This window comes from Trematomus bernacchii, unplaced genomic scaffold (genome assembly GCF_902827165.1).
Source record: "Trematomus bernacchii unplaced genomic scaffold, fTreBer1.1, whole genome shotgun sequence".
Lineage (NCBI taxonomy): Eukaryota > Metazoa > Chordata > Actinopteri > Perciformes > Nototheniidae > Trematomus > Trematomus bernacchii.
The window spans coordinates 3,103,338-3,116,548 of record NW_022987409.1 but is presented as its reverse complement, the minus strand read 5'-3'; the positions used below and the strand labels follow the sequence as shown (position 1 = coordinate 3,116,548).

The 13,211-nt window shown below is 40.0% G+C and overlaps 1 protein-coding gene across 4 annotated transcripts in view; it reads right to left on the bottom strand.

Annotated features, from left to right (window-relative positions):
• Positions 1–2,913: 2,913 nt before the first annotated feature.
• The window catches only part of fgf13a (fibroblast growth factor 13a), an 82,891-nt gene continuing 72,593 nt past the window's right edge, over positions 2,914–13,211 (bottom strand). For all 4 annotated transcript variants that reach the window (XM_034135891.1, XM_034135907.1, XM_034135916.1 and 1 more), the window contains 2 exons: positions 7,428–7,626; positions 2,914–4,882 (listed from right to left, as the gene is read on the bottom strand). In XM_034135891.1, coding sequence (XP_033991782.1) covers positions 4,746–4,882; positions 7,428–7,626 — 336 coding nt within the window. In that variant the 3' untranslated portion in view covers positions 2,914–4,745. The remainder of the gene's footprint in view (positions 4,883–7,427; positions 7,627–13,211) is intronic.

Sequence of the window (13,211 nt, the reverse complement as noted above, 5' to 3'; positions counted from 1 at the left end):
TAATCAATGTCAATAAATCTATAATTAATGCTCTGCTTACTTTCACAATAAAAATATTTTATTGCTAAGCCTTAACAAATAATTTAGTACCCATTAATACAGTCAATAACAATTGTAAAGTAGCACCAATAATCAGGAAGTGAGCTATGTCATTTAATATGGCAATTTAAAGAGAATTATAGAGAAATTCATGTAATCTTTGCCCTTGGAATCTTACCGCAAAACAAAAGTGCAATTGTGAAGAAGATGAAAAAAATGGAGAGACGGAAAGGGAGACTGGGTGAGAGGGTGAGGAATGAAGCCAGTCAGCCTGAGCTGGCAGTGATAAAGGGTAATGAGTTATAGCATTCACAGGTACACATTGCTCACATATATCACAGCTCCATCAGCTTGGCCTGATTCGTGACAGATTATAGCAGTGGGATCTCACTCCAGATCTCAAATCCTCGCACACTGGAGTGGCAATAGCTTTGCTCGACGTGCGTATAAGTGTGTGTATGTGAATGAGATGCCCCTTCAGGATTAGCATATCAGCTCTTTTTTGGGGCTCCATGAAGACTCATTAGTCTAGCCAGAAGTGAAGGGCAGAATAACTGATTGGTCAGTGAGCGAGGGAAAGACAGAGGAAGAGGGAAAGGGAGAAAGAGATATACCTCAGAGTGGAAGTGGCCGTTCCTTACATAACCTCCTCGGAATAAGGCAGGCAGCCTCCGTTAATGAATTGGACTGCCCCATGCTAATGAATGGAGTCTAGAGATGGGCAAAAGGAAATTAAGGGAGTAGGGGGATGTCAAACTAAATGAACGATGAAGTAGATCATATATCGGGGCCTAAATTACAGAGGCCTATTAATTCTCCTGTCTCTGCTGGCAATGGGCGTAATGAGGCAGTCTCCATAGACGAAAGTGATGCCTACTCTATCTCACACTCCAAGGAAGGAGATCTTCCTGTAATGTTGTGCTGTAGAAACCAGCAAAACGTCTCTTTTGTCGCTTTTTCTTTTGCACAATGACAAAACGTTTTAGCGTTCTAACTCAAATTCAGATCCAGCAAAACTACCCATTCAATCTTTGTCTTTGACATTTCTCCTACGTTTTTTTTCATAATCCATTTTTCTTTTATTTAAAGGGGACCTATCATGCAAAATGCACTTTTGTACGTCTTTTATACATGAATATGTGTCCCCGGTGTTCCAGGGAACTCACCAAGTGTCAGAAAACACAACCCTCTCTATTTTCCTCCATACCCAAATCTCTAAAAAAGGGGCTGCAACGGATCTGATAAAAACTGATCCAGATTTGAACACTGTCCTGACGTCAGGACGGTGGCGCTACGGCTATTGGGCCAACTCCACCAATCAGGAGGAGACAGCCACGGCCATTGCCGTTCGAAAGCACTGGAGACGCTGTAGTACATATGCCAGGCCTGTAGATGGTGCTGTTCTCACAGAATCAGCCCTTGCAAAAACAGAGCTAAAAAAGTGCAAATTGAGCGAAATGAGGCATGGCTAAAATGCATGATCTGTTTGGTATTTTGAAAAAAAAAAAGTATAAATATGCCTTATATAGGTATGGTCCTACACTATATTATTAAAATATAGCATGATAGGTCCACTTTAAGTATTAACTAGCTGGCAAATTAATGGCACACAGACCGAAGATCTGTATCTGCAACTTCAGTCTATAATGCTTTTTGATGAAATACGATAAACAAATGTGGATTTAAAAGGAAATCAATTAAGGACAACTAGATCAACCTCATTTTTCCTGTTGTATTTTTCATCGCACAAACTAGGATTTGCAGTGAATTTCCTCTTACAGTGCTTTATTCTCTGCGTCACATGAATTAACTGAATTAATTACCATCCCTGACATGTACTGTAGGCGACAATCAACGCAGAGTGATCATGGACAAAACCCCTCATTAAGGAAAGTGCTTCTTCCTGAGATGACAGAGGCAGTGAGTGAGAGGGCTGACCTTATTAAAAAGCCCGGCAGGTTAACACAGTGTCATGCCATGATTCAGATCATTCTTTCCCAGGCTTGTGTTAGTAGCACCTGACACGGCAGCTAATTACTACCTCGTGTCACGTCCTCTCTGCACACAAAGACACCGTGTTCTGATTCAACCCATCAAATTGGATTGTTTTTCCTTTTTTTACTTGTCTAATGATGTAACATGCACAGCCTGCAGCTGCCTTTACTTGGAGTGAGCTCTGAAACAGATCAGGTCTGGATTTGTGATATTGTGCATTGGCCCACACATGATTTATTTTTGTGAAGAGAAGCTATATGATCCCTTTTACCAAAACAACAATATCAAGATCAACCCTTGGGAAATACAGTTCAAACTGATATTGCTTAACTTACAACAATATTGAGCCAAGGCAGCATTAGGGCGAAATAACCAAATATACAATATGCTTTTTGATCAATGTCTATAATATCAAGATGCGTATCAATAATAATAATGAACATTTTATGGGTTTAAGAGTGTTCTTCAAGATATAACCCTAAAGAGACTTGAATATTGACTATGTTTTATATAGAATAGAGATTAAAAAAATGCAATCCTTCTGCTCTTCTAGACTTTCCAAATGTTATTAGACTGAATTGATCAAATTCTGATGTGATTTCTCTGCTGTTCTCCAGCCTAACAGTAGCTACGGAGTAGGCTGCAGTGGAGAATACTTTGTAATGGCTGTTTTTCTAGTTTTCTGATTAATAGAAAAATAACCTTTTAGCCTTATAAGACTCTCCTCCTCAACTCAATGGCAAATGAAGGCATATATACAGTCTTATGTGATACGTCGGTGTTCAAACAGTGAGTGTGTGTTCAGTGAGAGAATGCGTCGTGGCTCCCAATGTTACACCACCAAGGCAATTGAAAGCACAAAGAAGAAAGTTTGACACATTTTAAAAGTATATCTTAATATAAACATTTTATTCAGTGCATTTTTGTGTATACAACAAATAATAAACAACTGGAAGTTATCAGGCAGCCACAATGTCTGCCTATAAATGTTGTTTTATCAGATTTAGTCTGGTAGTTTGGAACACATGATCCAACATGGGTTAATACACATAGCCTACATCATGCAGCTCTAGACCAGAATTTCCCTGCTTTCTCCCATGCAACATAGAGGTTCACCTAATACAAACCACCTCCGGAGGAAACCAAGAAAAGAAGCCTCCCAGAAGCATGTACCAGAACAAAAGTTATGTAGCTGAAAGGAAGAGTACTTAGCCCACAAAAAGGGTCATTTTTGTACATCATTTAGTTTGTACATGCCCTGTGCAAGACAGGGAAGATGTTCCTTTTTGTATGTTTTATTTTCACTTTTACAAATATGACGTGTCCTATAAAATGTTAAGCCACCTAAAAGTCCACAGTATTCTTTTTTTAAATATAGAAAATATTGTCACCACAATAATTTACTCAAACACATAACAAGCATCCTGGGAAGGGGCTTGAACCATATTCCTATGGTGTTATCAGTCAATAGGGGTCGACAAAAAAGGATGGTGGGGGAGTTGAAGTATGACACAAGCACAGAGGAAAAACGGATCACAGGGACAACAGACGAAGACATCGTGACACAGTGGTAACAAAAGGGAATGGGAACACAGAATAGTCGTTTCATAACTCGGCCATCGAGCATATCAGCAAAAAGTACAACATCAAGCACGTTGCCAACTCCAAAGTGTTTCAAACCACTTCCTTTGTCCATTATTACTTTTTTCACAAAATCTTTGCTTTCTTTAATCAAAAATGTACAATGAAAGAAAAAAATTCCAGCTTTGCCTTTTTCCTGGCTTGGTTTTCAGCGGCTTAAAGGGACACTCTTTCTTTCTGTCTTTGGTTTGCCGGAACCCCCTTCAATCATGAAACAGCAAAACAAATACAATACTTACAAATGGTAAGGGAGGAGAACAAGAGGGGACACAAACAAAACCAGTTTAAAAAAAAAAACTCTGAGCTAATTCCAAAAATTAGCAAATACCAAGATGCAGCTGTGGCATTTCTGAAAAGAAAAGAAAAACTGCAAGAGCGCCACACTGTCCCTTTATATTTCAGGTCAGCTGAACATAGGCTTCATTTCCCATGCTAGAGAGCTCAGTCTCTGAGCGTGTGCACTAGGACGCAGGAGAGCTACCGTCTGGCTGGCCACAGTCCCAGCAGCACTAGGATGTGCCACACCAGGGAGTTTATAGGCTTTGTATTCACAGAAGCATGGATTAGACAAAGATCAGGGCTTGTACTGTACCACTGCAGCGTTGTAGTCCAGCACTATTACTGGCGGCCCTGAATGCCTTTATGTCTAACTTTCTGTCCCTGTCTTAAAGATGAACGAGTGCTTGGTGTCTAAATTACCAAAGAAAAGTTATCGTGTACAGGAAATTAAGAACAATGAACTAAGATAAAGATGAGTTATTGGTAAGCGATCATCACCCAAAGAGAGTGGTCAAAGTAATGGATAAAACTCAAGACCAAAACAGAAATGTTATTTGTCTTTTGAGTCCAGAATGGTTTATGTGACATTAAATTGCTGACTATTGATGATTTTTTGACAATGATTGACCAGGATGGTGTCTAACTCTTTTTTTTATTGATGGTGTTCGTGTGTGGTTTGTTGTCGTAGCTAGTCCTGAACCGTTGATCGGTGAGAGTTGTCTGCTTGGATTCACGCTCTGCTGGAGGTAAGGTTTCGTGGTTCGGCCCCCGGCCTGGGTTCGGCTGCCGGGCTACGTCGACTCATTCTGGCTCGCGGCTTTGCCGCCGTTGAGCACAGCCGAGGCACTCCGACTCTTGGTGGGTGTGCCGCTGCCGGAGCGGGAAAACTCTGTCAAGTCATGGAGGGATGGCTCTCTGTACATTGCCACTGTGGAAACACAAAGTAATTGAGAATCAGACAAACTGATAGTTGGTATACATTGAAGAAACAACAGTAAAAGAGAACTGTGATTTATAGAAGATAGATAGCAATAAAGTGGGACTGCGTTTGTTTGCGGTTATAATAGTTCCAGTGATGTTTTAATATGAAATATTGGTCATAGTTCCTTGTAAAATGCTGACTCAAGAGATAACATCAGGTGCTGAAATAAAAAAATCCTATATTCACAGCATGGCATTATAAATTCAGAAGAAGCTAGTGCTTTAGCTTTGTTTGCAGCATTGGCCCAATGTACATCTCAGCAGCGGCTTTTCAGAAGAAATATCAGTAATCTGAGTCTTTGGTTTCAGGATGTTATCAACATCCTTCTGCCTAGAATGCTATTTGATGTTCAGTCCTAAGGGAGCGTGTGGCTGAAACAGCAAATGCAGTCCTTCAGACACTTCACTGAGCCCAGCATTTTTTGTTACAGCAGCAATCCAGGGACCATCTTTGTAAACACCAATCAATGGCAGGGTTATACTGGGAAACCACTGATGATTAGTTCCCTTTTGAAGTGACAGTACTGTACGATTATAACGGTGGCGACTGACCTGATTATCACCTCGACACCACTGCTGCTATTCATTTTTAAACATTAATCCCCAACGTTAACCATCCATTTTACATTCATTCACATATCTCCCTGTGTTTGAACTGCAGACGCCCACTTGATAGAATTTGGTACACATTTTCCAATAAAGGCAGCTCTTTGTGTCTTGCATCAAGAATTTCTAAAAGAGGATTTTCTTGTTTGGGTTTGAATGACATGAGCTGCACTTGCTTCATCCAGAGGAAGACAGAATGAGAGGCTGTGGGCTGTGACTCACAGACTGGAACCAGAAGAGAAGTGAGTAACGGCTGGAGGAGATGCCAATGCAGAGACAGCTTTTTAATTGGTGCCCTGTAACACCGCCTCCTCTAAATCTTTATGAGCTGCTGGATGAAATTCTTCTTTACTTCTCTCTCTTTCTCTTGCAAATGTCCAAATGCAAACCACTTGATACACTTGGAACTGAAATTATAAACAATACGTAGTAAATATTGTGCATTAATAGATATTTAAATTCAAAGAAGGAGTATAACTTACTGTACATCTTTGATATTTTTCTCATTATTGATTTGCTTGTTGGATCTAAAAAATTACATATTTCACTTTTTAATTTCAGCCAGCAATTTTTGGATTAAATGTCTCACACAAATATCTAGGATTTTAATCACTTTTTCTTTTTCAGTATTTCTTTTTACAATCTGCATTACGCAATGTAATTATTCTCTGGTTATTTCTCCAAAGTGTGTTTCAGACCTTTTGGATGGCCTGTTCAAATGCATGTGAAAAGATCATCATAGCGATGTCAAAGGGCAGACAGAAGCTTTATAGGATGCTGCCTGAATGAGCTCCACCAGAGACGAAATAGGGAGAGCATAACATTTGCATAATGTAGAAATAATTGTTTGAACTCAAAGCTGAAATACATAGCAGTGTTACGGCTTTTGGTGAATCCTTGACTGCATTATATTAAAAAAGAGTTTATAATATTTCAGGAAAATATAAGAAAACACATAGCCGCCCTTATACCTACATGCGGACACACAACTTTATTACTACTCTACTCTAATTTGTAAAGAAGTGCTTTTCTTTTTATCCTACTGAAGTGAAAACAGACTCTCTCTCTGTCTCCTCTCTGTTGACAGGTACATCTGTGTCTTGTTGAAGATGAAAGGAAACAGAACAAACCATTTCTCCCTCTGTTCTCCACATTGCCACATTACCACAAACAAAGCCTGGTTGGGTGGGGTTCTCTTTGACTTGACTGTACTGAAAACAATCACTACTATTCAAAGCATAAAAACATATTGTTCCTGCTGCTTCAGGCACAGCATTGTTCCTCACTTTGTCTGCAGCAGAGTGTGACCAGCTACAGGAAGCTCGGTCTACACCGGCATTTCTAAGGAGAATGCTAAATGGTACAGGGTCACAGGGTCATGAGGAAGCAGCTCATTTACGCTTTAGAAACAGAATATCCCCATCGAGAAAATGGCGGCATTTAATAGAGAAGAGCGAAAGCTTTTCATGATTCTCTTATTGTGAGAAACAACCCATTTACCAAATAGAAAAGTGACTGAATAACTCAAAACCTCAGTAGATTTAATAGTTACAGCGTTGCACTTATACTGTTTGTTGGATTGTTGAATAGCTTTGAATACCCCCTACACCATTTTCTCATTCTTGACGCAACTATTTTTGCATCTTGACCTTGATCATCTGAGTGCCTGTTCAGGAGAGACACACAATGTGCGCTTTTATTCCCATATTCAAACTACACAACACCTCAATATTTAAGACGGACAGCTTTGTGTTCAAGTGAGGCTGTTCAGAGCAAAAAATGGTCTCAATTTTCAACATGGTTGGAACTGGCATTGTATGGACTAACTCTATTAAAGCACAACCTGGCCCTTAGTCTTGTGACAGTAAAATGTGAAAGAGGCTTACCTTTGAGAGGTTTGGGAAGGAAGTGGGCTGCTGGCTTGTTCTTCTTGACATGGTTCCCCTTCATGATTTCTCCTTCCTTGTTCAGACCGAGGTACCAGCCCCTGCCCGACTGCTGCTGCCGGTATATCATGGAGGAGTATGTCACATAATAGTTCTCGAACACCGACTCCTTGAATTTGCACTCTGGCGTAAAGTGTTCCTGAGAGGAAAGGGAGAAGCAGTTTCAGTGTATAGAAGTTGTTGGACAGTAATTCAAAAGGTCTCAGGAGTCTTTGACATCCTGCTATGAACAGAAGCAACTGAAATGCAATAGTTCATTACTTGAGAGTGCAACTTAATAACGCTTCATTGCCCTGAATCTTTCATTCACACTGGAGCATGAAACGAGAAGCTATCTCAAAGCTCAAGTCCTGATTTTTTTTGTCTCCTGAGAATCTTTTAAAACTATTCATTCATTCAATTTACTGTGGTGAATAATGAATCACTTTTTATCATAGATAACAGTGATAGGACAGATACAGAGTAGCATTAATAATACATGCAGGCAGGATGAAGACCTCATTCTCATTTTGCTCCCAGCTGTTAATTATGCATGGGCAATTCATTATCTTTCAGAGTATTGTCCGTTCTATGTTAGATTCTTTAGACACAATAATTTAGTCCAACCATTTCACTTAAAATACTTATTTAATTACTAATAAACTAACACAAATATTGTATTGCTTTTGTGTGGCTTTATAGGTTTGTATACAATCTGTATGCACTAGGGTAAAGCATAGTACTTCCTTATCTCTTTTACCAATGAACTGGCTGCGGTTCACTCCCTAGAGACATGAGATTTCCCTGTTCATCTTCCAGACTCCATACTGTGAAGCCTTAACTTCCCGTTTCTGTTTAGTTTAGAATACAGTGCCTCTGTAGGATTTGGCCATTAACGCTACAACAGCGTGGCTGAGGTTTATTTCCTCTGAGGCATGGATTTTGTGCGTGTTTGTGTATGTGTGTGTGTGCTTAGTTCTATGAGAGTGTGTTTGTCCAATTTGAAACGCTGCTTGGGCAGTGAGTTCACAAAACAGAGTCTAATCAGTAAGAAGACAATTTCCCCTGAGAGAGATCGAGAGAAAGTGTGAGCTAGTCAGCAGTGAACTGTTTTCGCCATGCCTTTTAAAATTACAATCTTAGAACAATTTGTCCACAATTGAAAACACATACAATTTATGCAAACACCAGCTGAACAACAAGTTACACACAGTTGCATTAGCCATGGGTCAAAATCACAAAAGAGATGATAAAGTTAGCTCTCTTCAAAAGAGAAGGATGAATGCCTTTTTACGAGTGAGGCAAGTATACCCCGGATTTATCCTATCTTGGTTAAAAAAACATCACTTTAGTGGGTGTCAAATGGTGAGAGTGATGATGTGTCCCGAGTGCCAAAGAGCCACTGTGAGATCATGACAAACAACATGTCACTAGCAGACAGGGAGTTATCTATCTAACCGCCTCCGTTTTTCGTTCCGACAGCGTCACTCTTCATGTGAACCGCTAACGGGAGGTAAAAAGACTGAACGAGGTTCTTGGTTGGTGATGTGTTTTGCTCTGCTACTGAAGCTTTTGTATACAATGCAGGAGGGATGAAAACGTATTGATGAACTTGAATATCTTTATATTTTTGGTTTAATTTGGTTTATATCCAAGACTGCTGAACTTGTTTTCCATTACACAGCCATACAATGCAGCTGAAACATACACAAGCTTTACAGCGAAAAGCAGTGAACTGTAATGGAATTGAAGATTTCACTTGTTGAGCTTGTTAAAAGCAGGTTACAATACTTTCATATTCTATCATGGCCATACGGAACATCAAATCCAGACCAAACTTTAGTAACTGACAGCCACTCTCATTATTCCCTCTCAATGATTGAGCCCTAACAGACCACCCTGCAGCAAAATCTCTGACAGAACCAAAGTTGAAGTCACAGGAAGGTTGTGACATATCGCCTCTATGGGATACTTCCTGTTGGATCAGCCCTGCTTCTCAGTTAAGCTGCAAAATCACAGGGGTACCAAACACTCAATTTGAATAAATGCTAAGCCCACCAGGAGGGCTGCAGAACCAGCTGGGTGCTCACAGTGTCACGCTTCAGGAAGAAACAAGTCTTCAAACCCTGAGGACAAAGAAAGCTGAGGTAAAAGTCAAGTGAAATGACAACATGCAATCCCTGTTTCACCTCTGCTTATGCAGCGGATAAAGATGGTTATTTATCAAAGACATTTTAGATTTATTTCTGAGATTCAAGCTTCAACGTAGACATACTCTTAAGCATATAAACATACAAATGTTTCACCTGTACCAAACCACTGTCCCACATCTTCCCTTTACCGAACATCTCTTATTATCACTGGTAAAGTCACAATTACGTCCCAAATGGCTTCCTACAAAAGCCGAGCCAAGATTTAAAAAATGTATCTCCTTTCAAATTGAGAAATCAATCAATCAATCAATCAATCAATCAATCAATGTGTATTTATATAGCCCAATATCACAAATGTTACATTTGTCTCAGTGGACTTCACAGTTTGTACAGAATATCAGTATGACAATACGACACCCTCTGTCCTTAGACCCTCACATCGTACAAGGAAAAACTTCCAGAGAAAAACCCCACAGTTTAAAGGGGAACATGGGAGAAACCTCAGGGAGAGCAACAGAGGAGGGATCCCTCTCCCAGGACGGACAGACGTGCAATAGATGCCGTGTGTAAATCGAAGAGATAATACATTGTACAGCATAGGTAGACCAAAGGACAGCATAGGTAGACCAAAGGACAGCATAGGTAGACCAAAGGACAGCATAGGTAGACCAGAGGACAGCATAGGTAGACCAAAGGACAGCATAGGTAGACCAAAGGACATCATAGGTAGACCAGAGGACAGCATAGGTAGACCAGAGGACAGCATAGGTAGACCAGAGGACAGCATAGGTAGACCAAAGGACAGCATAGGTAGACCAGAGGACAGCATAGGTAGACCAGAGGACAGCATAGGTAGACCAGAGGACAGCATAGGTAGACCAGAGGACAGCATAGGTAGACCAAAGGACAGCATAGGTAGACCAAAGGACAGCATAGGTAGACCAGAGGACAGCATAGGTAGACCAAATGCAGAGCTCAAAATCTGAGATCCTGTTTATGTAATTATAAGACCTATTTAAGGAGTTATGCAAATGCTCAGGCCAAAACGAGTATCTGAATAATTTATAGTATAAACTTTCAAGAGTTCCAGAGTAGTCGAGAACCAACTCAGTGTTTTAATCAGTGTATGCAGTGTTAGCACTGCCAGCTCTGATGCTTTTTTCTATGCAGATGGTAGCACTGTGGCACTCACATCAGCAGAATGGTAAAAGGTTTGTAACGTCTTGCTGCACATATTAAAGGAATTCCTTGAAGAGAAAATAAAGACTTTGCTGGCTCTTCCCATATTCACATCGAGGCGGTTTGTGAGTTATAGTAATACGTGGTAAGCTTCCACATAGCAGTATTCTTATTAGAGTTACATTTTAAACACGTGCTGTAATTATTTGTGCAAACATGATTGACACAGACTACAGTGTAAGCAGGAACAAGGATCATGCAAAATGTTAATGTTGCTCATGCTTTTTGGACACTACCGCTCAGGTAGGGGCATTTGTCAACACCGTTACATGTGTTTCTTTTTCTAATTTAGATATTTTGTCTTCCATTGATATTGTAATCCATCTCGCACATTGATCATTTGACTGTGTTCCTCCTTGAATAGCTTAATGTCTCCTTTCTTTCTTGTGGTCTGACTCTGATTAGCAGCAGCAGTCTTAGAGAGGCTGGGCCGCATCCATCTCAGTTTTAAACAGGCAGCAGCGAGGGCCAAACAACGGGCTGCTCAGCTCTCGAGCCAGCAGATCTGTTCTACCTCTAATAATGAGCTTATGTGGATTTGGCTGGTTACACTCGCCCTGGAAAAGAATAAGAGTCTATTGATAAACAGACTTATACAGATACAGGCACATTTAGAGCCAAGATGGAGGACAGGCTGCTGGCTGGTACTGCTGTATTGGAGTGAGACTATGGACAACAGACTCACACAAGGAGGGGCCAAAATGGCAGGGGATCCCCATTTCTATTCGAACAGGCCTCTGATAGACAGAAATGGTCATATTCTTTTGTATGGGCTCCAATACCATCTCCTTCAGTCTATTGCATATCTATTGTTCACTAAAACCAATCTGCGAGTGAAAAAATCTCCCATCACTTGAATCATGAATCCGGTTCCAGATGGAGCAAGGGTAAATCACTTTAGAAATAAAAAGTAGGACAATATCTGCCTAGTAATAATGTCAGTTGTGTCATCTTGATCCCCCAGTATGGCTATAGTGGTTTGGCTAAATGGATTTTAAATGATCCCATTACACTACATGGGACTATGCAACTATGCAACTATGACAAGTCTTTGTCAAAACGAAGCACGGCTGTGTCAATGCAAGCGTATTCGTAAAACATATCACAGTACTGAGTGTACATAATGCTGTTAGGAGCTGTGTACATGTACTATAGAACCAATAGGGCTAAAGGAACATGGTGGGTTTGATACAATACAGATTTAGATTAGCTGCATACCGTGGTTGTAAAAGACTGTCATCTGTTACTTGCCCTCTTACCTATTTCTGAAAATGTGTTTAATAGTTGCATTGCTGGGAGCTCTGCGTTACATTTCTTCACAATTTGTACGAGTGAAATAGGAAAAGGTCCATCGCTATTCATCCTATTTTCTAAAGCATAGCGTAGCGGTGAGCAGTTTTTCAATTAACTTTATAGACCTCTCAGTATTAACCCATGATGTTGGATCTACCTGGAAAAAAGAAGCTTCAGGGCCTTTCACTTGTGCTCTATTCCTACCATGTTTTTTAAACCCATTGCAGCGCCAACAGTCACATCTAGTTTCACCTCCCCTGCCCACATGCATTTTCAGTATCTTGGTATTTCTGTGCAGTGTGCGCAATGTGTGTGTGAGGTTTTTCTCACCCTGATTCTGTCATTCCAGTCATTTTAGAACTTACATTTTGATCAAAATTGGTATTTTGAGAGCATACTTCACATATAGTTTGAATATTAACCCTAACTTCACAACGATACAATAATAGGATATTATCTAATTCTAAAGCTTTCGACGTGGTTTGACTTCAAAATCGATCCATCCTTTCTGCTCCAGCATCGCTCACTTTTTTTTACTAAATGTCTTATTATAACAATGCAAATCTCAGTTCACTGCATTAAAAAACTTAACCTACAACTACACATGTAAACAAATTAATTAACTCATTTACACTTATCTTTCTTAATGAGGGGATTTCTTTTCAATTGTAAAGTTTCATTCAAAATGTCATTGAAAAGGGCAGAGAAGAATCTAATGTTTTACAGAGAGGTGAAATCACAGCTTAAGTTATGGCAGTTTTGCCTGAGCTCATTATGATGAAATGACTGCTTATTGGAAGAAGACATTTAAAAGCTTATGCAAGTGCTAAGTGTGACATACTGAAGGAAATGGTCCTGCCAATTGTGGGTATCAATGAATGTAAAACACAACAAGCACAGTCACTCACTGCCCATCTGGCAAACCTCTTGTGCTCTATCACAATTACACAACTCAGCAGTGGAAAATGACTGTTGCATTAGCAAGGCATTTCAAGACAACACAATCAGTTATGATGCACTCTCAAACAGCAATCTGTTGAATTCAGCAGAGTTACTACAC